The sequence below is a fragment of the Cetorhinus maximus genome, chromosome 20, assembly GCF_964194155.1.
Source record: "Cetorhinus maximus chromosome 20, sCetMax3.hap1.1, whole genome shotgun sequence".
In the NCBI taxonomy this organism is placed as follows: Eukaryota; Metazoa; Chordata; class Chondrichthyes; order Lamniformes; family Cetorhinidae; genus Cetorhinus; species Cetorhinus maximus.
Genome location: NC_135898.1, coordinates 1,903,492 through 1,929,316, shown reverse-complemented (window position 1 = coordinate 1,929,316; position 25,825 = coordinate 1,903,492). Strand labels below are relative to the sequence as shown.

At 47.2% G+C, this 25,825-nt stretch overlaps 1 protein-coding gene across 7 annotated transcripts in view; it reads left to right on the top strand.

The window, feature by feature from the left end:
* The window catches only part of slc39a14 (solute carrier family 39 member 14), a 46,713-nt gene that overhangs the window by 3,120 nt on the left and 17,768 nt on the right, over window positions 1-25,825 (top strand). For 3 of the 7 annotated variants that reach the window (XM_078565379.1, XM_078565380.1, XM_078565381.1), the window contains exons 2-5: window positions 10,233-10,393; window positions 11,856-12,012; window positions 13,097-13,343; window positions 17,502-17,688. In XM_078565379.1, coding sequence (XP_078421505.1) covers window positions 13,098-13,343; window positions 17,502-17,688 — 433 coding nt within the window. In that variant the 5' untranslated portion in view covers window positions 10,233-10,393; window positions 11,856-12,012; window position 13,097. Of the gene's footprint in view, window positions 1-10,232; window positions 10,394-11,855; window positions 12,013-13,096; window positions 13,344-17,501; window positions 17,689-19,472; window positions 19,643-25,825 lie in introns of all 7 variants that reach the window. The other 4 variants (XM_078565383.1, XM_078565384.1, XM_078565385.1 and 1 more) reach the window with 3 other exon arrangements.

The window sequence follows — 25,825 nt, the reverse complement described above, 5'->3', positions numbered from 1 at the left end:
GTCAGGAGGGGAACATTTAGGGGTCCGTGATCATGGCATCATAAGGTTTAGGTTGGTTCAGGAAAAGGTCAAGAAACAATCCAGAGTAAGAATGATTAACTGTTAAATTTACAAATGGATATGAACAGGTTAGGTGAATGGGCCAAAATTTGGCAGATGGAGTTTAACGTGGATAAGTATGAGGTTATCCATTTTGGTCGGAAGAATAAAAAGACAACTTATTATTTAAATGGAGAGAAACTTTAGAATGCTTCAGTGCAGAGGGATCTGGGTGTCCTTGTGCATGAATCGCTGAAAGCTAGTATGCAGGTACAGCAGGTAATAAGGAAGGCAAATGGAATTTTGGCATTTATTGCTAAAGGAATAGAGTATAAAAATAGGGAAGTGTTGTTGCAACTGGTCAAGGCATTGGTGAGACCGCACCTGGAGTACTGTGCACAGTTTTGGTCCCCTTACTTGAGGAAGGATGTAGTTGCATTGGAGGCGGTTCAGAGGAGGTTCACTAGATTGATTCCAGAGATGCGGGGCTTGTCTTATGAGGAGAGGTTGAGCAGTTTAGGCCTATACTCGCTAAAGTTTAGAAGGATGAGAGGAGATCTAATTGAGATGTATAAGATGCTAAAGGGGATAGACAAAGTAGACGTGGAGCGGATGTTCCCCCTTCTGGGGCATTCTAAAATGAGAGGCCATAGTTTTAGGCTAAGGGGCGGTAGATTTAAATCAGAGATGAGGAGGAATTACTTTTCTCAAAGGGTCGTGAATCTGTGGAATTCACTACCTCAGAGTGCAGTGGATGCTGGGACGTTGAATAAATTTAAGGAGGAGATAGACAGATTTTTAATTAGTAACGGGTTGGAAGGTTATGGGGAGAGGGCGGGAAATTGGAGTCGAGGCCGAAGTGTGATCAGTCATGATCGTAATGAATGGTGGGGCAGGCTCGAGGGGCTGAGTTGCCTACTCCTAGTTATTAAGTTCTTATGTTAGAAAACAAACTTCAATGGAGTAAGAATGGACCTGACCCAGCGAAACTAGAATCAAAGATTGACAGGCAAAACTACAACTGATCAATGAGCTGCCTTTGAAGAAGAGAGTGTTCAGGCACAGTCAAGGTACCTTCTCACATAGGGGAAAGGTCGGGCAAACAAATCCAGAGCCCCCTGAAGGACAAAGGAGATAGAAAAAGTGTGCTTATGACAGATGTTAGGTGGATAATAGAAATGATAACCAGTCTGAACATGGAAGGTGCAGAGGGGAAGTGAAAAAGCAAATAAAAGCAAGGAAAGAGTATGAAAAGAGACTGGCAGCTAACATAACAGGGAATCCAAAAGTCTCCTTTCGGCATATAAATGGGAAAAGGGTGGTAAAAGGAGGAGTGGGGCCAAATAGGAGATTTACGCATGGAGGCATTGGGCGTGGCTGAGATAACAAATGAATACTCTGCACCTGTCTCTGTAGTAGAATGGAATACGTTCAACTAAGCCCCATAAAGAGTTAACTGTAATAATCTGCGATGTCAGAGAAGGGAGTGAAGTGCTCATGTGATGGGGTACGCTGAGGCAGTCTGAAGTAAATGACTATCACTTATTTTGTGCCTGTTTCAGCAAAACAATGTGTACATGTTCTTTCTGTCTGCAAAGAACAGGGCCCTGTGTATTAATATACGTAGCCTCAAGTAGACACAATTGTGCCAGACTGCGAGCTGACTGACAATCTTAAGCTGGTTGTCAGCGTAATTCATAGCACACTGAGGATTATCTAGCAAATGATGTCCAATCGTGGAATCACATCTAATGTTGGGCACTGTGTTTTGAGTTTTGCAAGCGTGGGCTTGGGTACGGTCTGTACCCCGCCCGTTGGGAACAGCAGCTGGGTTACGCTGTTTGATACGACCCGTCAGCCTTTGGGATGTACAGCGTAAATACCTAACTACACTGGCACCAGAATTCATATTCCACATTACTCATTTGTGTGGCAGGCAGAATGTCTTTTTGGCTTGACAGCAGCATCCTGTTCGTGGCAAATACCACTCGTGTTGCTACTGCACAGCAGCAGCGTGAAACGGCGAGCTCCACCTGTTGCTCAAATTTTTGAGAAACCTACCATGCCCCTCCAGAGTAACCTGAGGTAGACTGGGCACTTTTCAAGGCCAGAAGTGACAACCTTATGCCCATTCATGAGTCTGCACGATCTACAGCATGAAATGATCTGATCAGGATAGCCATTATCATACGCAATGCTTTGATGTGCCCTATTTCGGCATCAAACTTGCATGGTTCACGATATACATCAATGATTTAGATGTGGGGACCAAATGTAACATTTCCAAGTTCACGGATGTTCCAAAGCTAGGTGGGAATGTGTGTTATGAGGAAGATGTAAAGCAGCTACAGGAGGATTTGGACAGACTTAGTGAGTGGGCAAGAGCATGGCTGATGGGTTATAATGTGGAAAAATGTGAGGTTATCCACTTTGGTAAAAGGAACAGATGTGCAGAGTATTTCCTAAATGGCAAGAGATTAGAAAGTGTAGATGTACAAAGGGACCTGGGTGTCCTTGTCCATAAGTCACTGAAAGCTAACATGCAGGTGCAACAGGCAATTAGGAAGGCTAGTGGAATGTTAGCCTTTACCGCAAGAGGATCTGAGTACAGGAGTAGTGAAGTCTTGCTTCAATTGTATAGAAGCTTGGTTAGACCGCACCTGGAGTAGTGTGTGCAGCTTTGGTCCCCTTATCTCAGAAAGGATATTATTGCCGTAAAGGGAGTGCAACAAAGGTTCACCCAGGTTTGTTCCGGGGATGGCAGGACTGTCTTGTGAAGAGAGATTGTCTGTCACTGTATAACTCAGGGGCACAGTATTGGTGGGGACAGGTCTGTCACTGTAATACTGGGATACACTGCCTGTGGATGCAGGTCACTTCCTCCTTCAGTTGCCATGCCATAAGAGGGTGTTGGCAACTAGGACATCTGTTGGATTGGTCCATGATTATATTTGACACAGTAATACAGTGGTTTGCTGTTCACTTCTGAAGCATTGCTGAGCAGGATCTCCCCTACTTTTACTGCCTGCCATCAGGTGTAAAAGAAGGATTTACAAACTAACATTCAATGATTTGGTCATCAAATCCTGAAGTGGGGCTTGAACCTGGAGCTTCTGGCCCAGAGGCAGAGATGCTACAACTGTGCCTCAAGACCTCTCAAATTCAGTTCTATCACTGTGTAACACTAGAGTACAGTACTGGTGAAGACTCGCATGGAGTCCCAAGGTGCTTCACAAGTGTGGTATCAGATAATAAAATTCATACCAATTCAGAGGAGGAGATTTTCAGACAGGTGAATAAATCATTGGCGAAAGCCGTTTGGTCTTTTAAGGAGAGAGGTACAGAGTTTTTGGCAGTCAGTTCCAGAGGTTAGGACCCGGGCAGCTGAAGACATGGCCACCAATGGTGGAGCGATTAAAATCGGCGATGTGCAAGAGGCCAGAATTGGAGGAGCGCAGAGACCTCGAAAGGTTGTGGAGTTGCAGGAAATTACAACAATAGGGAGAAGGACAAAACCATGGAGGGATTTGAAAATGAGGATGAAAGTTGTAAAATGGCGGCATTGCTAAACCAGGAGCTAATACTGGTCAGTGAAGACACTGGTGCTGAGTGAACAGGACTTGGTGGGAGTTAGGATACAGCAGAGTTTTGGATGAACTGATGTTTATGGGACACCAGCCAGTGGAATGTTGCAATATTCAAGTCTCGGGGCGAGAAAGGGGATGGTGATTCAGTAACCAGTGAGCTGAGCCCAGGGTGGAGTCAGGCGATGTTCTGTAGGTGGAAATAGACGGCCTTCCTGCTGGCACAGAAATGTAGCCGGAAGCTCATCTTGGTTTTATATTCCATGCTGATTCTGTAAACTATTTGATTCAGCCGGAGACCGTTGCCGGGGAGACAGATGGTGTTGGTGGATAGTGAACAGAGTTTGTCCTGAGGATAAAGACAATTGTTTCTGTCTTCCACTGTTTAATCAGGTAGAAGGTTTTGTTCATTCAATTTGGATGTTGGACAAGCAGCCTAACAATCAGAGACAGGAGGTGTAGAGCGAGATTAAGGGTGAGATGGAACAAAAACAGAAAACGCTGGAAGAACTCAGTGGGTTTGGCAGCAGCTGTGGAGAGACAAACAGTTTTTATTTGCAAAGAAAAAAAAATAGTTTATTGGATGGATTTTATACTGTTTAAAAGAAGATGGAGCAAAACACAAGGTCAGGGATTGGTGGGAGCTCAGGAGAGATTTAACAAATATGTCATTGATACAAGACAAAGGGAGTGTTAATGGTAGTGTTAAAGACTAAAGAAGGTCCTGATAGTGGGATAAAAGTAAGATAGTAGAATGTGTTAAAAGCAGAACAAGGGTTAGCACTCTGTGAAAGCAAAGCATAAGAACATGACAGATGGCCTTGTGTGGGGAGTCTGGCTGCGGCAGTGGTTGGGGAAAGAAAAAATTGGATTAAAAAAGGGATCAAGATAGCAGAGAGTTCATGAAGTTATTGAACTCATTCTCCTTTTATTATGGTGAGATGGAGCTGGGTGTCAGGAGCATAAATGTAAATCTGCTCTGTTTTCATCAGGGGACACCATGTAGCTCTGTAAATAAGACTCATGTTGAACACAAATGTCAGCTGTCATTTCCCTACCTCTCCACTCTCTATATTCTGGCTTGGTTACCCTTTGACACTCCACTGCTCGTTCTTCCAGTTCAGAGCAGACATGTGCTTTCCCCTTAATAGTCGCCTTATTTCATTCTAAACTTGAAACTCCCAGTTTCCACTAAGTGATTGCATGGTAAGCTCAAAGTTGAGCTGTGACCCTCTTCTTTACTCATATACCGTGCCCCACAGTCCTGCCACTCGCTGTGTAAAGAGAGCTTTACTCTGTGTCTAACCTCATGCTGTACATGCCCTAGGAGTCTTTGATGGATTTGGGTATATGTAAAGTGAAGAGTTCTGTTTGCACACTGTCATGCTTCAGTTTGATAAATGCATCACTCTAAACCATATTTACTGGGTGAAGATGCCGAATGCAGTCAAGATATGCAGAGGAGGTAGGGAAGGACAAACTAGCAATTGAATTTTTTTAAAGAAGAGATTTCTGCTTTGAACAATTTCCAAATTGCTGCTGAGCTTTTTAATTGAAGTGTGAAGCTAGTGATTTTACCTCTTGGCATTTGCCTGGGACATGCGGTAATGTTGTTATGGGAACAACTCAGGAAGCTCTGCATTGTTACCAGCAACACAGCATTCACAGTTTCAACTTGAAACAGTCCCATTCCATCAAACTTCAAGAAGGCAGCTCACCACCTTCTCAAGGGCAACTAGGGATGGGCAATAAATGCTGGGCCCAGCCAGTGAAGCCCACATCCCGTGAATGAATTTTTTTTTAAAAAAGCTGAGTGGCTAAACTGTGCCATCAAGCACCATGCCCTAGAATTCCCTCACTTAACTTCGAGGTCTCTCTTGATCTCCTTCAAGATCCTCACATGAACCCAGCTCCTTGAACAAGCTTTTGGTCACTTCTCAGATTTCAATAGCTCACATTTTCTTTTTGACCATTAATCTCTGAAATCTTTTCCGGACGACTTTCTCCAATAAAGTTGTTGATGAGTATCAAGATAGTGCAGACTTGATGGGATGAGTGGCTGCCTCTCCTGTACTGTGAAGATGGTATTTCCTAGGCTCACATGATGCGGGGGCGGGGAAGGAGGGTGGTTTCTGTGCTGTGGAGAGTGGACATTAAAACCATTGTCAGTGCTGGCAGTTTGACACTTTCTGGCCCAGGAGTCAAGCCAAGGCAAATATGGACAAATATTAGAAAAAAGAAAGATTTTTTGGCAACACATTTTACTGTATGAAGGCATCTAAAAGCACTTTATAGCCAATGAATTAACTTAAAATTGTAGTCACTTATAATGTGGGAAACATGACAGCCAGTTTGCGTATACAGCAAACTCTTAGAAACAGCAGCGTTATAATGACCAAATAATCTCTTCAAGGGATGTTGTTTGAAGGATAAATACTGACCAGAGCAGTGCAGACTTCTAATAGTGGCTGTGGGATCTTTTACATTCACCTGAAAGAGCAGACAGGGCCTCGGTTTAACGCCTAATCTGAAACACTGTGACTGTGTAGCACTCACTAAGTACTACACTGAGAGTGTCGGCCTATATTATGCGACTAAGTCACTGGAGCGTCTATGCTTATCCTTCAATCAACATTGAGGTAATGGAATCATTCACCTCGTTGCCATGCTTGTGGGATGTGGCTATGTGCCAATTGGCTGGGCTAGCTCTGACAAAACAGCAGTGAGTCTTGTTTAAATATGACTCGTCAGTGTGAATCACTTTGCAATGCGCTGAGAGCTGAATGAAGCTATAAACAGCTGAGTTCTTTCCATGTCCAGTTATTCCTGCAGTGTTATCATTGAAACCACTGTTACGCAGTAATAACTGGGAAGGTGTTTGTCGGAGTGACATGGAATCGGGCGGCTTGCCAGCACTAGCTGATTAAACATTTATTGCAACACCCCAATGTAAACAGGCTGATGCCAGACCAGTGCTGTACCCATATATTACACAGTGACCCATACATACTTTTTCTCTACTCAAGTGTTATACAGCGACAGACAAGTACCCAAGTCAAAAACAGAATTACCTGGAAAAACTCAGCAGGTCTGGCAGCATCGGTGGAGAAGAAATCAGTTAACGTTTCGAGCCTTCACGACCCTTCGGCAGAACTGAAGCATAGTTAGGAGAAAGGTGAAATATAAGCTGATTTAAGGTGGGGGGGCGGAGGGAGAGAGAAGTTGAGGGTGTGGTGATTGTGGAGATAAGCAAGCAGTGATAGCAGCAGATAATCAAAAGATGTCACAGACAAAGGATCAAGTAGCGTTGACACATTGAGAGCTAAGTGTTGATCAGGACACAAGGAGAACTCCCTATGCTTTTGGACCAATTTTGTCCACCTGAGAGCATATCTCTGGCCTCAGTTTAACATTTCAACTGAAAGACTGCACCTCTGACAATACACCGCTCCCACAATCCTGACCTTCCGACAGTGCGATGCTCCTTCAGCCCTTTCCCTCCGACAGTCCGGCGCTCCCTCAGCACTGACCCTCTGACATTGCAGCACACCCTCAGCCCTGACCCTCCAATGGTGCAGCGCTCCCTCAGCCTTTCCCTCTGACAGTGCAGCGCTCCTTCAACACTGACCCTATGACAGTGCAGTGCTCCCTCAGCACTGACCTTCTGACATTGCAGCGCTCCCTCAGTACTGACCCTCCGACAGTGCAGCGCTCCCTCAGTACTGACCCTCTGGCAGTCAGCACTCCCTCAGTTCTGACCCCCGACAGTGCAGCACTCCCTCAGTTCTGACCCTCCGGCAGTGCAGCACTCCCTCAGTACTGACCCTCCAGCAGTGCAGCACTCCCTCAGTACTGACCCCCGACAGTGCGGCACTCCCTCAGCACTTATTAAAAATTCATTCATGGGATGTGGGCGTCGTTGGCCAGGCCAGCATTTATTGCCTTTGAGAAGGTTCTTGAACCGCTGCAGCCCGTGTGGTCTAGGTGCACCAACAGTGCTGTTTGGGAGGGAGTTCCAGGATTTTGACCCAGCAACAATGAAGGAACAATGATACAATTCCAAGTCAGGACAGAGTGTGGCTTGGAGGGAAATTTCCAGGTGATGTTGTTACCATGTGTCTGCTGCCCTTGTCCTTCTAGGTGTTGGAGGTCGGGTGTTTAGAAGATGCTGTCTTAGGAGCCTTGGTGAGTTCCTGCAGTGTACCTTGTAGGTGGTATACACTACTGTCACTGTGCGTCGGTGATGGAGGGAGTGAATATTTGTGGATGGGGTGCCAATCAATTGGGCTACTTTGTTATGGATGGTGCCAAGCTTCTTGAGTGTTATTGGAGCTGCACTCATCCAGGTAAGTCAGGAGTATTCCATTCACACTCCTGACTTGTGCTTTGTAGATGGTGGACAGGCTTTGGGGAGTCAGGAGGTGAGTTACTCGCCACAGGATTCCCAGCCCCTGACCTTCTCTTGTAGCCACGATATTTATATGGCTCATCCAGTTCAGTTTCTGGTCAATGGTAACATGGAGGATATTGATAGTTGGGGATTCAGCGATAATAGTGCCATTGAATGTCAAGAGGCTATTGTTGGATTCTCATCTTGGAGATGGTCATGGCTTGGCACTTGTGTGGCACGAATGATACTTGCCACTTGTCAGTCCAAGCCTGGGTATTGTCCAGGTCTTGCTGCATTTGGACATGGACTGCTTCAGTATCTGAGGAGTCGCGAATAGTACTGAACATTGTGCAATCATCAGCGAACATCCCCACTTCTGACCTTATCATGGAAGGAAAGTCATTGGTGAAGCAGCTGAAGATGCTTGTACCTAGGACACTACTCTGAGGAATGCTTGCAGTCATGCCCTGGAACTGAGATGATTGACTTCCAACAACTACATCCATCTTCCTGTGTGCTAGGTATCAATCCAACCAGTGGAATGTTATCCCCCTGATTCCCAATGACTCCAGTTTTGCTCGGGCTCCTTGATGCCACACTCGGTCAAATGCTGCCTTGATGTCAAGGGCAGGCACTCTCACCTCACCTCGGGAGTTCAGTTCTTCTGTCCATGTTTGAACCAAGGCTGTAATGAGGTCAGGAGCTGAGTGGCCCTGGCGGAACCCAAACTGGGCATCAGTGAGTAGGTTATTGCTAAGCAAGTGCCGCTTGATAGCACTGTTGATGACCCCTTCCATCGCGTGACTGATGATCGAGAGTAGATTGAGGCGGTAATTGGATGGGTTGGATCTGTCCTGCTTTGTGTATACAGGACATAACTGGGCAATTTTCCACATTGCTGGGTAGATTCCAGTGTTGCAGCTGTACTGGAACAGCTTGGCCAGCTTTTGCATTATCCAGTGCCTTCAGCTGTTTCTTGATATCATGAGGAGTGAATCGAATTGGCTGAATATTGGCATCCGGAGGAGGCTGAGATTGACCATCCAGTCGGCACTTATAGCTGAAGATTGTTGCAAATGCTTCAGCCTTATCTTTTCCACTGATGTGCTGGGCTCCTCCATCATTGAGGATGGGGATATTTATGGAGCCTCCTCCTTCAGTGAGTTGTTTAATTGTCCACGAGTGCATGTGGCAGGACTGCAGATCTTACACCTGATTCATTAGTTATGGGATTGGTTTAACTCTGTGTATCAAACGCTGCTTCAGCTATTCGGCACACGAAGAGTCCTGAGTTGTAGCTTCATCAGGTTAACACCTCATTTTTAGTTATGCCTTGTGCTGCTCCTGGCATGCTCTCCTGCACTCTTCATGAATCAGGGTTGATCCCCTGGCTGGGTGGTAATGGTAGAGTGGGGGATATGCCGGGCCATGAGGTTACAGATTGTAGTTGAGTACAATTCTGCTGCTGCTGATGGCCCACAGCACCTCATGATTGCCCAGGTTTGAGTTGCTCTATCTGTTCGAAACCTATCCCACTTAGCACGGTGGTAGCGACACACAACACAATGGAGGGTATCCTCAATGTGAAGGCAGGACTTTGCCTCCACAAGGTCAGTGCAGTGGTAACTCCTACCAATACTGACATGGACAGGTGCATTTGTGGTAGGCAGTTTGGTGAGGATGAGGTCAAGTATGTTTTTTCCTTCTTGTTGGTTCCTCCACCACCTGCTGCAGACCCAGCTCGGTCTGTAGTGCTGCAACCGAGCCACCATTGGTGATGGACATTGAAATCCCCCACCCAGAGTACATTCTGTGCCCTTGCCATCCTTGGTGCTTCCTCCAAGTGGTGTTCGACATTGGGGAGCACTGAATCATCAGCTGAGGGAGGGTGGTACATGGTTATCAGCAGAAGGTTTCCTTGTCCATGTTTGACCTGATGCCACATGGGGACTGGAGTCGATGTTGTGGGCTCCCTCCTTCCCGACTGTATACCACTGTGCCGCCACCTCTGCTGGGTTTGTCCTCTCAGTGGGACAGGACATAGTCAGGGATGGTGATGGTAGTGTCTGGGACATTGTCTGTAAGGTATGATTATGTGAGTATAACTATGTCAGGCTGTTGCTTGACTAGTCTGTGAGGAAGCTCTCCCAATTTTGGCACAAGTTAATAAGGAGGACTTTGCAGGCTCGACAGGGCTGAGTTTGCCATTGTTGTTTCAGGTGCCTAGATCAATGCTGGTTGTCTGTCTGCTGGTGGTCTGCCTGATTTCATTCCTTATTGATCTTCTAGCGGTTTTGATACAACTGGATGCCCATTTCAGAGGACGTTTAAGAGTCAACTACAGTGCTGTGGGTCTGGAGTCATATCTAGGCCAGATCAGGTAAGGACAGTAGATTTCCTTCCCGAATGAACATTAGTGACCTAGATGAGTTTTTAGAACAATCGACAATGTTTTCATGGCCATCATTAAATTTCAAATTGCAGATTTTTATTGATTTAATGGGTCCCAAGGGAGAGTCAGCACCCACTGAACTGGGCACCCAGGGAGAATCAGCACCTCCTGGACAGGGCACTGAGAAAGATTAGTACACTCTGCAGACGTTGCTTCATATTTGTCAATATTTTTGAATGATTTAGAGCAGTGACTGGCCAGAAAGTCATATTGATGTGCTCTCCCAACATCGCCAGTACTGCACAATGTGCCAAAGTTCAACAGCCCAACCAAGATCAACTTCACCCTCAAACTTTAACTTTACCCCACTCTCCCGAGCAACTGTGTGCCTCAACTCTTCAGCATTTACACTGAAAGCTGTGGCTAGTAAACTTGAGGTCCTTCAGTGCCAACTGTTAGATACAGAGTAAAGCTTCTCCTACGTTGTCCCATCAAACACTCCCAGGACAGGTACAGCACGGGGTTAGATACAGAATAAATCTCCCTCAATACTGCTCCATCAAACACTCCCAGGACAGGTACAGCACGGGGTTAGATACAGAGTAAAGCTCCCTCTACACTGTCCCCATCAAACACTCCCAGGACAGGTACAGCACGGGATTAGATACAGAGTAAAGCTCCCTCTACCCTGTCCCCATCAAACACTCCCAGGACAGGTACAGCACAGGGTTAGATACAGAGTAAAGCTCCATCTAAACTGTCCCCATCAAACACTCCCAGGACAGGTACAGCATGGGGTTAGATACAGAGTAAAGCTCCCTCTACACTGTCCCCATCAAACACTCCCAGGACAGGTACAGCACGGGATTAGATACAGAGTAAATCTCCCTCTACACTGTCCCCATCAAACACTCCCAGGACAGGTACAGCGCAGGGTTAGATACAGAGTAAAGCTCCATCTAAACTGTCCCCATCAAACACTCCCAGGGCAGGTACAGCACGGGGTTAGATACAGAGTAAAGCTCCCTCTACACTGTCCCCATCAAACACTCCCAGGGCAGGTACAGCACGGGGGGTAGATATAGAGTAAAGCTCCATCTAAACTGTCTGCATGCACAGGAGTTGATAATGATTCACACCATACAACACGAGATAGGAGTGAATGTACCCACCCGTCTGCTGCAGTAAGCTGAGCAAACTAAACTTAAGTGGAAATAAATACCAGGGCAAAATGTTCCCTTTATCAGCACGATAACCCCTGGCAGCAGAGGAGTCAGGGACATATGATGCCTTCAACAAAGCTTGCTGCTGTCTAACTGGAACACACAGCTGTGAACTGCAAGCCAATTCACATCATTCCATGATATGGGACTGACAGTAGGCATTGAGAAACACTTATAAACAGGCCCAATGCTGGCTATTTAAATGTTGTATTTTTTCTTATGTCTAGGAACACAGACCAGTGTGAAATATTACAGTTGCAGCAAGTGCAGACAAGCTCAACACCCTGTCTCAGAATCTCTGGTCTGTCCACTCACCGGTGACGATTCATCGAATAGGACCTCATTTTCTGGGAATCACTTTGGGACGTCCTGAGGTGATTAAAGGTGCAGTATGACTTCAAGTTCCTATTTTTGAATCCTTGCAGCTGCAACCCTCTGCAACTGCCTGCACTGTTGGCTTGATAACTCTGGTTGGGTGCATTCCTGGAAGGCTCAACATGTGATCTCCTTCCCCCTTCAGCCTTGGCTTTTCCTGGCTCACTGGACTGAGACGATGACCGCAGGAATTAGCCCCAAGCCTAAGATTGGTTGCCAGTTTATAAGCTCAGGGATGAGGCAGATGCGATCTCATTCAATGGCAGCCAACCTCTCTAAAACAGATGAGCCTGTAACAAAGGCAGTGATATTGACCCTCTGACAGTGTGGCACACCCTCAGCGCTGACCCTCTGACAGTGCCACACTCCATCAGTACTGCACTGTGAGTGCCTCAGGTGCGCTCAAGTCTTAATTTCCTTTTTAACATTCTCGTTCACAAGTCAGGGGTGGTGAGTCATCAACCGAGGCATGGAATGGAAGGAGCAAAAAGGTCAGTCAGGAGAGCTGCAATGTTGGACATGCTGTCTTTCTTATGGAACATGAAACCGCACATGTGTCTGCCTCTTTGGTGGATGTATTAAGATCCCATGGCGTGACTGAATTAAGAGAAACAGAGTTCTCACCGGTGTCCTTGCTAATATTTATCCCTCGACCAACATCACTAAAGATGCTGATCTGGTCATCACATCACTGCTTGTGGGGTCTTGCTGTGTGCAAACTACATTTCGTTATGATGGTGACTACAATTCCAAAATATTTAATTGGCTATAAAGCTCTTTGGGACAGCCTGAGATTGTGAAAGGCACTATGGAAATTATTTTGTGTGAATTTCGCATTTCCTATTCCAAAACATCCTTTAATTCAAATTGTAGGTCGTGCTTTTTTGTCACCATTTTGCATTCTGATTTATGTCAATTGTCATTGTGTAGTTACAACTTCTGACCACTAGGTGTTTCTTTGTGAGTTTAGCCATAATTCTACACGTAAAGAAGAGTAGGTTTGTGGACTGACCTTGGGTAGAGGCCTCAGTCTGTGGTGATTGGCCAAGTCCAACCGTAGTGTGCTCAGATATGGCTTTCTGTGTTTTCTCAGCATGCGTCTTTGGTGTGACCGTGACAACCTGTGGCTGATCTTCCTGCTGGGGCTCCAGCTGTCGGTGGCCAGATCAGAGGGGAATGTGACCGAATTGCCGACGGCTTTTCTCCATGACCTCCTGGACCGTTATGCGGACAATGGAGTCCTGGAGCTCCATCAGCTAAAGGCCCTCCTTAACCGGCTGGATGTCGGTGTGGGTAACGCTAAGATACCAACAGACCTGGGCACTGCTAACCTTTCCAAGGTGAGAGTTCGGCTGCTTACTTTCCACTCTCCATAATCCTGAGCTGATCCAGACTTCTCCTGCCTTTGCACCCGAACTTGCACTCAACCCCATTCACCTATCATCTCTCTTTTTTGCTGACCTGCACTGGCTCCTGGTTAACCAATGCCCCAATTGAAAATTCTCAAACCTCTCCGTGGCCTCGCCCCTTCCTATTTCTGTAACCTTCTCCAGCCCCACAACCTCCTGAGTTCTCTGCCCTCCTGATTCTGGCCCTTTGAGTATCCCCAGTTTTCACCTTTCCCCCATTGGTGACCATGCCTTAAGTTGCTGGGGCCCTGAGCTCTGGGATTCTTTCCCTAACCCTCTCTTTCAATACTTCTTTCTTTGAAACACTCCTTAAAACCTAGCCCTTTGCCCAAGCTTTTGACCATCAACCCTGACTTGTTGGTGTCAAATGTTGCCTGATAAATTGCTCGTGTTAAGTGCCTTGAGTAACTTTAAATGACATTCAAGTCGTCATATAAATTAAAATTGTTGTTGCAGCTAAATTCTGATTGATTATTACTTCCTGCGCTTGTGGGGAACATTTTGCTCCCATCATTTTCCTGTCTCCCTGACTCGCCTTGACATGAAGTAAATATGAATTACCCTGCAAATTCTGGTCGATTATACCACATTGTACATTAAACGACAGATACGACCAAGATCCCACAGATTTCTCAGCAACCCACCCAGACGTCAGTGCAAACCATGAGTCACAAAATCTCGGTAAAACACTGTCTCCCACAGGAGGGGTTTCAACTCTTCACTTTCGAAGATCTCTGAAAAACTCAAATCTATGCCTCAATCACTTCACAGGTTGATTTCCGCTTCCTCCTCCCCCACTGCCTCCACCTGTCTCCTGATCCACATCTCCGCACTTGGTTCCTCGCTCATTACATGTTTCCCCAAGTTCCAGTGGTTCCCTGAGATTGGGTGAAACATCTTCACAATCCTCACTCTTCGAGTGTCTCCCAGGCCTCAAGATAGCCTCTCCCAATCCCTTAACCATAGGTTGTCACTCAGATGTTGCTGTTCCTCAGTTACCTCCATTTCAGCAGCAAAAGCTGATTACACATCACTGTGTTCCAGCTCTTTCAAATTCTGACCCAGAGCCATCAGCTATTCAGTCTTCAAAAACCTCTGAGAAACCTTGGACTATCCCCAGGTCTCATCTTCCCTAACAGCAACAGAATCACAGAAATGTTACAACACAGAAGGAGGCCATTCGGCCCATCGTGTCTGCACCAGCTCTCCGAATGAGCAATTTACCTGGTGCCATTTGTTACAATCCTATTAAGGATCAGTAATGTTTTTGTTTAGAGTCGATAAATTGAAATTCCAGTTACCTGCTAGGACAATAAAGGCACAAGATTCCACTGTTTTAAACAAACAAGATAAACTTTACTATACAAAGTCTGGAAAGTGCAACAATTTACAGTATACACCTTATACTCTAACATTCAGAATTGACATGAAGTAAATATGAATTACCATGCAAATTCTGGTCGATTATAGTACATTGTATATTAAATGACAGATACGGCCAAGATCCCACAGATTTCCCAGCAACCCACCCAGACGTCAGTGCAAACCATGAGTCACAAAATCTCGGTAAAACGCTGTCTCCCACAGGAGGGATTTCAACTCTTCACTTTTGAAGATTTAACCTCTGAATTCCCCCAAACGCCTCAGATTCGGACTGCCACAATGACTGCTCACCTCCTGATGGCTCAGTCTCTTCGCCGGATACTGTGTTCCATGGGATTCACAACGATTCACTACTGCATCTAATTACCGGCAGACTTCCAAAATCTTTTGTAGACCACGAGCTTCACTAAGCTGGCACTGTCCCGGGTTTCTCTGATCTCCAGTCTCCCTAACTGCCCAAAGGGTTCCCAGTGCTTCTCTGAGCGCTAACTGCCTGGCACAACCAGTGACCTTCTGGTACCTTCTCAGCTCCAGGACAAAGCAGCCCCGCTTGTTTGGCACCACATCCACAAACATTCACTCCCTCCACCACCAACGCACAGTGCCAGCAGTGTGTGTACCATTTACAAAATGCACTGAAGGAATTCACTAAGGCTCCTTCCACAGCACCTTCCAAACCCACGACCGCTACCATGTAGAAGGACAAGGGCAGCAGATAGATGGGAACACCACCACCCGTAAGTTCCCCTCCAAGTCACTCATCATCCTGACTTGGAAATATATCGCCGTTCCTTCACTGTCGCTGGGTCAAAATCCTGGAACTCCCTTCCTGACAGCACTGTGGGTGTACCTACACCACATGGACTCCAGCAGCTCAAGAAGGCCACTCACCACCACCTTCTCAAGGGCAGCTGGAGATGGGCAATAAATGCTGGCCCAGCCAGCGAAGCCCACATCACAGAATCACATCCCCAGAATGAATTAAAAAACGGTCCCTCTCCAAGCCCTAACTGCCTGGAGCCTGCTAACAGCTCCCAGGGTTTCTCTGTGAACTATGAGGGTCAAATTGCAACTGGCACCCTCTCTCAACAAACACACATAAATTGAATCTAGAGAAGGGGTCATCAACAATGCTATCAAGCAAAAGTTGCTTAGCAATAACCTACTCACTGACACCCAGTTTGGGTTCCACCAGGGCCACTCAGCTCCTGACCTCATTACAGCCTTGGTTCAAACATGGACAGAAGAGCTGAACCCAAGAGGTGAGAGTGACTGTCCTTGACATCAAGGCAGCATTTGACCGAGTGTGGCACCAAGGAGCCCTGGCAAAACTGGAGTCAATGAGAATCAGGGAGAAACTTCTCTGCTGCTTGGAGTCATACCTAGCACAAAGGAAGATGGTTATTGGAGGTCAGTCATCTCAGCTCCAGGACATCGCTGCATGAGTTCCTCAGTGTAGTGTCCTCGGCCCAACCATCTTCAGCTGCTTCATCAATGACCTTCCTTCCATCATAAGGTCAGAAGTGGGGATGTTTGCTGATGATTGCACAATGTTCACCATTCACGACTCCTCAGATACTGAAGCAGTCCATGTCCAAATGCAGCAAGACCTGGACAATATCCAGCCGTGGGCTGACAAGTGGCAAGTAACATTCGCGCCACACAAATGCCAGGCAATGGCCATCTCCAACAAGGGAGAATCTTAACCACTGCCCCTTGACTTTCAATGGCATTATCATCACTGAATCCCCCACTATCAACATCCTGGGGGTTATCATTGACCGGAAACTGAACAGGACTAGCCATATAAATACTGTGGCTACAAGAGCAGGTCAGAGGCCAGGAATTGTGTGACGAGTAACTCACCTCCTGACTCCCAAAGCCTGTACATCATCTACAAGGCTCAAGTCAGGAGTTTGATGGAATACTCCCCACTTGCCTGGATGAGTGCAGCTCCCACAACACTCAAGAAGCTGGACACCATCCAGGACAAAGCAGCCCGCTTGATTGGCACCGCACCCACAAACATTCACTCCCTCCACCACCGATGCACAGTAGCAGCAGTGTGTACCATCTACACGATGCACTGCAGGAATTCACCAAGGCTCCTTCAACAGCACCTTCCAAACCCACAACCACTACCATCTAAAAAGACAAGGGCAGCAGACACACCACCACCTGGAAGTTCCCCTCCAAGTCACTCACCATCCTGACTTGGAAATATATCGGCCGTTCCTTCACTGTCGCCGGGTCAAAATCCTGGAACTCCCTCCCTAACAGCACTGTGGGTGTACCTACACCACATGGACTGCAGCGGTTCAAGAAGGCAGCTCACCACCACCTTTCTCAAGGGCAACTAGGGATGGGCAATAAATGCTGGGCCAGCCAGCGAAGCCCACATCCCATGAATGAATTTTTAAAAACCTTGCTAAGCTCCATCCATCTCCATGATGATGTTGCTTTTCAGGCTTCATTGAATACTTTTAAACTAATTTGACTCGAACTCCCAAAACAAACCACTGGACTGCACTTCTTTGCAAGCAATGTCAACAGCAAGTTTTTTGTTATTCATTCAAGGAATGTGGGCTTCACTGAGCGGGTGAGAACCCTGGGACCTGACCTCTGGTTGAGGAATGTTGCTGAGAGACCGGGAGGTAATTCAGAGTATCAAGGAATGACTCAGCAATTCTTTCCCTCCTCTTTCAGTGCTTCTCCTCCTCACAGCTCTTTGCAGCTCACAATCTGAACAACAGCAGCAGAATAGACAGCGCTGCCTTCAAACACATCTGTCCCACCATCCTTCAACAACTGGAGAGTGGAGCTTGTGCAGCAGAAAACCAGGAGAATGAGGAGGATGAGGATACGCTGCTCTTAAAACCCACAGCCTCTGAGGGTAAGTCACCTTCAACCTTCTAGCACATGATGTCTACATGAACCAGGAAAACAATTACACTGCCTGAAAAGACAAATTCATCCTGCCTCCTCCCCTCTTCTCTCTCCTATCCCTCCCCCTCACAACCTGTCCTTGGCCTCGCCCTCGCCCCCTCCCTCCCTCTTCCCCGCCACCCACACCCTCGCCCCTTCCCTGGCCTCCCTTCCCTTCGCCTGCCCCCCTCATCCCCTCGCCCACCACCCTCATCCCCTCGCCCACCATCCTCGTCCCCTCGCCCGCCACCCTCATCCCCTCGCCCGCCACCCTCGCCCACCACCCTCGTCCCCTTGCCCGCCACCCTCGTCCCCTTGCCCCCCTCATCCCCTCGCCCACCACCTCATCCCCTCGCCCACCCCCTCATCCCCTCGCCCGCCCCCCTCATCCCCTCGCCCGCCTCCCTCACCCGCCCCCCTCATCCTCTCGCCCACCACCCTCGTCCCCTCGCCCACCACCCTCGTCCCCTTGCCCACCCCCTCGTCCCCTCATCCGTCTCCCTCACCCCCTCACCCTCGTCCCCTCGCCCGCCACCCTCGTCCCCTCGCCCGCCACCCTCGTCCCCTCGCCCGCCCCCCTGCCCCCTCCTTTTCCCCTCCCTTTTCCAATCCTTCCTTTCTCTGCCCCTTCCCTCCTCTGCCCCCCCTTCTCTCCACTGCCCTCCCTCCTCTCCCCCTCCCCTTCCTGCCCCTCCTGCTCCCTCCTCTGCCCCTCGCCCGTCCCCTCTGTCCCTCACCCGCCCTCTCTTCCCCCTCTCCCCGCCCTCAGTCTCTCGGTCCTTCTTGGTCCAGTGCTCTCAGTACAGTACTGAGGGAGTGCTGCACAGTCAGAAGGTCAGAACTGAAGGAGTGTTGCATTGTCGGAGGGTCAGTACTGAGGGAGCACTGCACTGTTGGCGGGTCAGAACTGAGGGAGCACTGCACTTTCGGAGGGTCAGCACTGAGGGAGCGCTACACAGTCAGATGGTCTGTACTGAGGGAGGGCTGCATTGTCAGAGGGTCAGTACTGAGGGAGTGCTGTACTTTCGGATGGTCAGCACTGAGGGAGTGCTGCACTGTTGGAGAGTCAGTACTGACGGAGTGCTGCACTGTCAGAGGGACAGAACTGAGGGAGCACTGCACTTTCGGAGGGTCAGCACTGAGGGAGCGCTGCACTGTCAGAGGGGCAGAACTGAGGGAGCGCTGCACTTTCGGAGGGTCAGCACTGAGGGAGCACTACACAGTCAGAGGGTCTGTACTGAGGGAGGGCTGCATTGTCGGAGGGACAGAACTGAGGGAGTGCTGCACTTTCGGAGGGTCAGCACTGAGGGAGCGCTGCACTGTCAGAGGGTCAGTACTGAGGGAGTGCTGCACTGTCAGAGGGTCTGTACTGAGGGAGGACTGCATTGTCGGAGCGACAGAACTGAGGGAATGGGAATTCCTGTCTTTCACATGACGTGTGGGGCTGACAGTCTGTTTACCTCAATGCAAAAGGTCTCACAGCCAGTATTAGAAAATCAGGGGAAATTCAGTTTTCAAAAGAAAGATTATCTGGTCATTATCACATTGCTATTTGTGGGATTTGCTGTTTATGGGACATTACAAGAGTAGCTATATTTTAGAAAAGCGGGTGCTTGATTGTAATGCGCTTTGAGATATCCCTGAGACAATGAAAATTCCAAAAGGAACAGGAGTCTTATTGAAATGGCAGTAAAGTTGGGTTTGAAGTATGTTTTGAAATAATGGCTCCACTGATCTGCTTTCCCTGCACAGTGTGGGGCTTTGGTTTTGTCAGTGTGTCTCTGATAAACCTCAGCTCACTGATTGGAGTCATCGTCACCCTGTGCCAGCGAAAGCCTTTCTTCCACAGGATCCTGACATTCTTTGTCGCACTGGCGATCGGCACGTTGTTCTCCACTGCCATTTTCCAGCTCATTCCAGAGGTGCAGTACAACATCAAAAATACTATACCCTCTGTCCCCCAACTTCCAGCCCTGTGCTGGACAACTGTTGGTATTTATTGGGAGAAAATGATCCAGTCACTGTTGGACTTTGTCTTAATGTCACTGATCGCTTCAACACTCTGAGTGGGACAATTCTCCATGAACCATGTGCACGTGTTTGATATTCTTGCTCACAATGTCTTATGCAGAGCAATGGTCAAATCTCTATAACCCTTACCCACTGAACCAAATAATTCCTGTATTATAATCAGGCTCCTGACCTTAGTGGATGGGTTTGGAGTTCAGCAAGGTTGTTGCATTGATTGGAAATCAAGATGTACCTTGTAATACTTGCTCCTTGGGGTCAAATTCCATATTGGCTCATGTTAAAAATGATCTCAGCCTGTAGCCAATCAGACACTGGTCAGGCTTCACTGAATCTTGATTTGGGCCGGGTGTATGAGGTTGAATTTCATTCATACAACAACTCACCTCATTATACAATTGCATTCGATTGGTTCTCTTTGTAGTGTTAGGGTGTTGCGACTGTAAAGGTTAATGTGGGACTGGGGAAACAGTACTGCCCATATTATGATGTAGAAAGTCACCTGGGAGTAGTGGAGTGTAGTGGTGAGTTTGGTAGAAGTCAGTATGAAAGTAGTACCTCGTACTGTATCCTGTATATATGAGTAGTTATGTGCTATGAATAAACAGTTACTGCTCAACCATATAAGCCTCTAGACCGCTTCATGAGACAATATACAACATGGTGGCATCAAGTGAAGGACCCCAAAATCCCCAAGAATGAAGAAGTAAAGAAACTGCAGTCTGACCTGAGAGAAGTGCGCCCGACTTGAAGCCTTAGAATAAACAGCTGGGGTTCGTCCCTAAGATCATCCAGTACAGCCGTGAAGGCTAAAGGGCAGAAGAAAGATTGACTGTGCAGCTTAGAAGGACTCGTTCAAGTTTTGTGCAGGCCTGTTGTGAGATTCACTCAAAAGCAGAGTCAGAGGACCCAGCTGGATCACAAAAGAGTGAGCTAACTCCAAAAAAAAGGTGAAAACAAGCTTTTAAATTCAACGCAATGTTCAGGCAGCACTGGCTAACCGATTGTTTTCATGAGCACGGTTTGAAGAACGCTGCAGCTTGGACCCAGAGTCGGCACCAGAACACATGGCCATGTTGGCACACGTTAAAAATGATCTCAGCCTGTAGCCAATCAGACACTGGTCAGGCTTCACTGAATCGTGATTTGGGCCGGGTGTACGAGGTTAAATTTCATTTACGCACACGCATTCCCGCGTGAACAGGGGGAAAGAAATGAAGAGACGCCAGAACAAAAAATCAGCTTCAATTCAATTTTCCAAGTTTAGGAAAGCGACCGGCTGGTCAAAACGATTTATTCAAAAGATTTTTTGCAGCGTTGTTGACGTTTAAAGTGGCTCCGTTACTGCAATAAGCGCCCACCAAATTCTGACGAGCGCAGCAGGAAAGAAGATCAAATTTTAAAGCTCTACATCCCTGTGCTGACAATTGCCAGATAAGGAATAAATGAATCTTCCGATAACTTTGGAGAGGTCATCAGGTCCTTTGAACCTACTTTAACCTAAAAAGAAATAAAAATTTGGAGCGAGCAAAATTTAACAAGAGACCAAGAGCCCAGGGAACCCAGTGACTCTTTCATAAATGACATACAGATCGACTGAAGGCTGTGACCCTGGTGACCTTAAGTTGGAGCTCATAAGAAACTGAATAGTAGTGGGAGTGGCCGATGATACTCTTTCGGATGCACCCCGATCTAAAGAAAACCTGACTTTACAAAAAGCCACCCAAACCGTCAGACAATCGGAAATCTGCCAGCAAAACCGACCTGTTTTGCATGGTGATGTTAAACTATTGAACAGAGCAACCGGCCAGCTTATAAAGCAACAAAAGAGCAAGGTAAGCAATAGCAATGCCAAAGCAAAACACAGGTCAGTGGTAGACCGTGTCAATGCTGTGGCGCAAAAGACCTAACAGAGGCGTGCAGTGTCCAGCAATCACTATGCAGTGCGTTCACTGCAACCGCCTGAGGCACTTTGGAAAGATGTGTAAGTCCAAAACCACGAGACACGCGGAGGATCCCAAACGAGCGTATGAAATAGAGGAGCCACACCAAGGTGAAATCTAACAGTGCTTCTTGGAAGAAATTAAGGATCCTTGATTCATATTTTGGAATGCTGACATATCTATAAATGGTCACCTCACAAATTTGAAATTAGAAACTGGAGCCAGTGTGACAGTCCTATCGGATCAGGAACCGTGGCTGGTGAAACAATATCTGAAGCCATCTACAACACAATTATATGGACCAGGAGGTATCACATTCCAGGTCAAAGGTACATTGCAAGAAACCCTCCAATATAAGAACAAAGAAATACAGGAGATGATATATGTGCTCCACAGACAAGAATTTGCTGCTCTCCTGAGCAGGCAAGTCTGTGACGTCCTCAACCTCATCCAAAAGATCAACGAGATTATCCAGCAAGGATCTGGTTCCAAATTTAAAAAGGATTTTCCAAAACTTTTCACTGGGCTGGAGTGACTGAAGACTGCATACAACATAACACTGAGAAATAATGCCAAACCTGTGTGCTTCTTTACACCATGGAAGATACTGCACCTGCTTACAAAGCTAGTACAACAGCAACTTGATGAGATGACCAAGATGGGGGCCATCTTCTTCATCACTCAGACAACAGTATGGTGTCCTGGGATGGCCCCACTTCCAAAACCAAACGGGGCCATTAGCATCTGTGTTGACCTGGCACAACTCAACCAGGCAGCAGCGAGAGAAATTCACCCAATGTCCTTGGTGGATGACAACTTGACCAAACTCTCCAAAAGCACAGTGTTCTTAAAGCTTGAAGCCAACAGTGGTTTCTGGCGGGTTCAGATAGATGAGAGAACCAAGTTGCTGACAACTTTTATCACCCCGTTTTGCAGATTCTGCTTCAATTGTTTGCTCTTTGGCATTACCTCAGCCTGCGAGAGTTTTCAGTGCACGATGTCAGCCATTTTACAAGACTGAAAGGAGTAATCTGCCGTATGGATGATGCCTTTGTCCACAGTATGACTGCCGAGAAACATGACAGTAGATTCACAGCTGTCTTGAAACGCTTTCAGGAAGCAGGATTGGCGCTAAATGATAAATGCGAGTTCTCTAAGGCTGCCATTTGGTTCTTAGGTCATATTGGCCCATTACTTCTGAGCTTCCGGGCATCGTAACTAGGGGGTGCCCTGAGATGCACTGGGGAAAACCCCACCCCCCGCAAGCCCCCAGGTAAGGATTGCCGGACAATTGCCCGGGAAGTTCAAGCTTCCAATGGGCAATTGCCCTGCAATGGGAACTATATGAAAGCAATGTATAAATTGCAAACTTAGATGGTTCTGACTGTCTTATAGTAATATTTACCCAGGAAAATTTAAAAGAATTAAAACCACTTTTGACTCCTGGGTAAATTTAGTACTGACAGCCGCCATGAACCCCCCACCGATCCCCAAAGCCCCCCCACAGGTCCCCTGCCCCACTAACCACCTCTGATTGATGACCCAAACCACCCCCCAACCAACCATCAGACTCCACCCCCACTGACCATCCACCCTCCCCCACCACTCACCCTCTGACCCACTGACCTCCCCCAAACACCCGACCACCTCAATGACTATCCAACCCCCATCCTCCAAATCCTACCCACTTAGCTTACAAACCTAACTTTTCCCTGGTTTCCGCAAATGGCTGGACCTTTAGCTGCTGTCAAGCAGATAAGTTTAGTGCTGTAAAAAAGGGGACATGGCTCCAACACTCCAGCATGCAGATTCCGCTTGCACTTTATGCCCTTTGAATAGGGGACAGTGTGCATCCAGGTGAAGCATCAAACAACTACAATCACACTGTCCAGGGCCACAGTCGGACCATCCTGCAACACAATGTCAACCTGCTTGACTAGCTTGAGTCATATTCCCAGTCCGTGACAATGCAACTGCCAGCCAACTCCAAAAGCTTCAACAGACACTCCAGGAGCTGATGTGAGATGAAGAGTGTGTCCGCATCGGTCAGTGCTGCGTACAAGGTTGGTCACTGCAGCGTCCAGGTTGCAATGTTATGAAACTTTACTTCGAACAGCAAAAACGCTTCACTGTTATTGATGACCTGCTGATTGTATGATGAGCGGTTGGTCATTCCCATCTCACTCCGGCTGGAGATTTTACAACAAATCTGCCAAGGTCACTTGGACATCGCAAAGTGTAGAGCAGGACCCCAGTCTGCAGTGTGGTGTCCAGGAATATCAAGAGCAATTGAAAAAATGATTTTCAACTGCCATGGGTGCACGCTGTACAAACTGGTCCCTTTAACACACACAGTTCCCTACCAGACTTCCTCATCAAGTCCTTCCTCATCAAGTCCTTCCTCATCATTGTTGATCACTTCTCTCAGTGGATCAAAGTGAAGCATTTACATGACCACCGAGTCAGTCATTAGACCATTGAAAGAAACCTTTGCGTTCCATGGCATCTCGGACCAGGTGGCGTCTGACAACGGCCGATAATTTGCTAATGATACTTAACTCATTTTACCAGGAATTCCATATTTCAACACCATACTAGCTCCCCAAGGTAGTGGACTAGAAACCTGCCCAGGCAAAACAGAGGTGACAAGATTTGAATCAGGGACCCTGACAGAGAAGGTGTCATTGTGGGATGAAGATCAACGACAGTCTTTACTTGATTCATACCCCAGAAGGCACAATCAGAGAGAACAGGAGGAGTCTTCTCCTCATTCCTCTTGGCAAACCTCCTATCATAGGTTTGAGTGAACCAGATGTAGAAATCCAAATAATTGAAACACCAAGTGCTACAACTTCAACTCCAGACCAACAAAGTCAGCCCAAAGCAGTTAAGACCACCACTCCTCCAAACTTGGAAAGACTGAGATCTGGAAGAGTCATTAAGTCTCCAGGCCATCTGAATCTGTAAAGTTAGAGAGTTGCAGGGGCGAAGATATAGCATGTAAATACTATTTCAAATACATTTGGACAAAGACTTGCTCGGGGCAGGGGGGTGGTGGTATTAGGGTGTTTGGGACTGTAGGGGTTAATATGGGACTGCGGAAATAGTACCGCCCACAATTGAGGGGTCAATAACCAGGGGGTATAGAATTAAGGTAAGAGGTAGAAGGCTAAGAGGGGAGTTGAGGAGAAACTTTTTCACCCAGAGGGTGGTGGGAGTTTGGAACTCACTGTCTAAAAGGATGGTTGAGTCAGAAACTCTCATAGCATTTAAGAAGCATTTAGATATTCACTTGCGTTGACATAGTCTCCAGGGCTATGGGCCAAGCCTTGGAAAATGGGATTAATGTAGTCATATCTTTGTTGACCAGCACGGACACGATGGGCCGAATGGCCTCCTTCTGTGCTGTAAACGTCTATGAGCCCATGGGAGTAGTAGAGTGTAGTGGTGAGTCTGGTAGAAATCAGCATGAAGATAGCACCTAGTCAGGACTCTACCCTGTATATATGTATATAGTTGTGTTATTAATAATCAGTTATTGTTCAATCATACAAACCTCTAAGCCTCTTTGAGACAATCTATAAGCTTACAACATTCTTGACCTTTAAAGGAGGAGGTGAGTGTTCCAGCATTTAGTGAGGTGTTCATCTTGAACCAGGTCCATGAAATCTGGTTCCTCAGAGTGTTGAAGCTCTTTGCAATGGTATTCACAACAGCTGTTTCACTGAGTTTCAGGTTGCCCAGGAGTCTCTGTTCCACTTTGTAAATAAGGCGCCACTGGCCAAGGATCATTGGTGGGGTGGGAATGTTTGAAAATGTGGCAGGTCAGTATTGGAAACCCTTCATCATGTAGAAAATGTGGCATTTGGCTTTGCTAGATCTCAGCCAGTGATTGGACGAGCTAGGCCACTGAAGATCCCCAGCCTAGCTACTCCCCTCCTTTCGGACCAGTCCAGGTTGGGTACCTGCAGTCTCTTAGCATTCCCTGTTTCCTCAGAGAATGGCAAACAGCTGAGATCTCTCCATCATTCACTGGTTGCCCCAGGCGCCCTGTGTCAAGATCCATGCTGATCTTTTCCAATCTGTTTGAAGCCACTTTCCTTTCATTCTCATTGGAAGCCTGTTCACATTGTC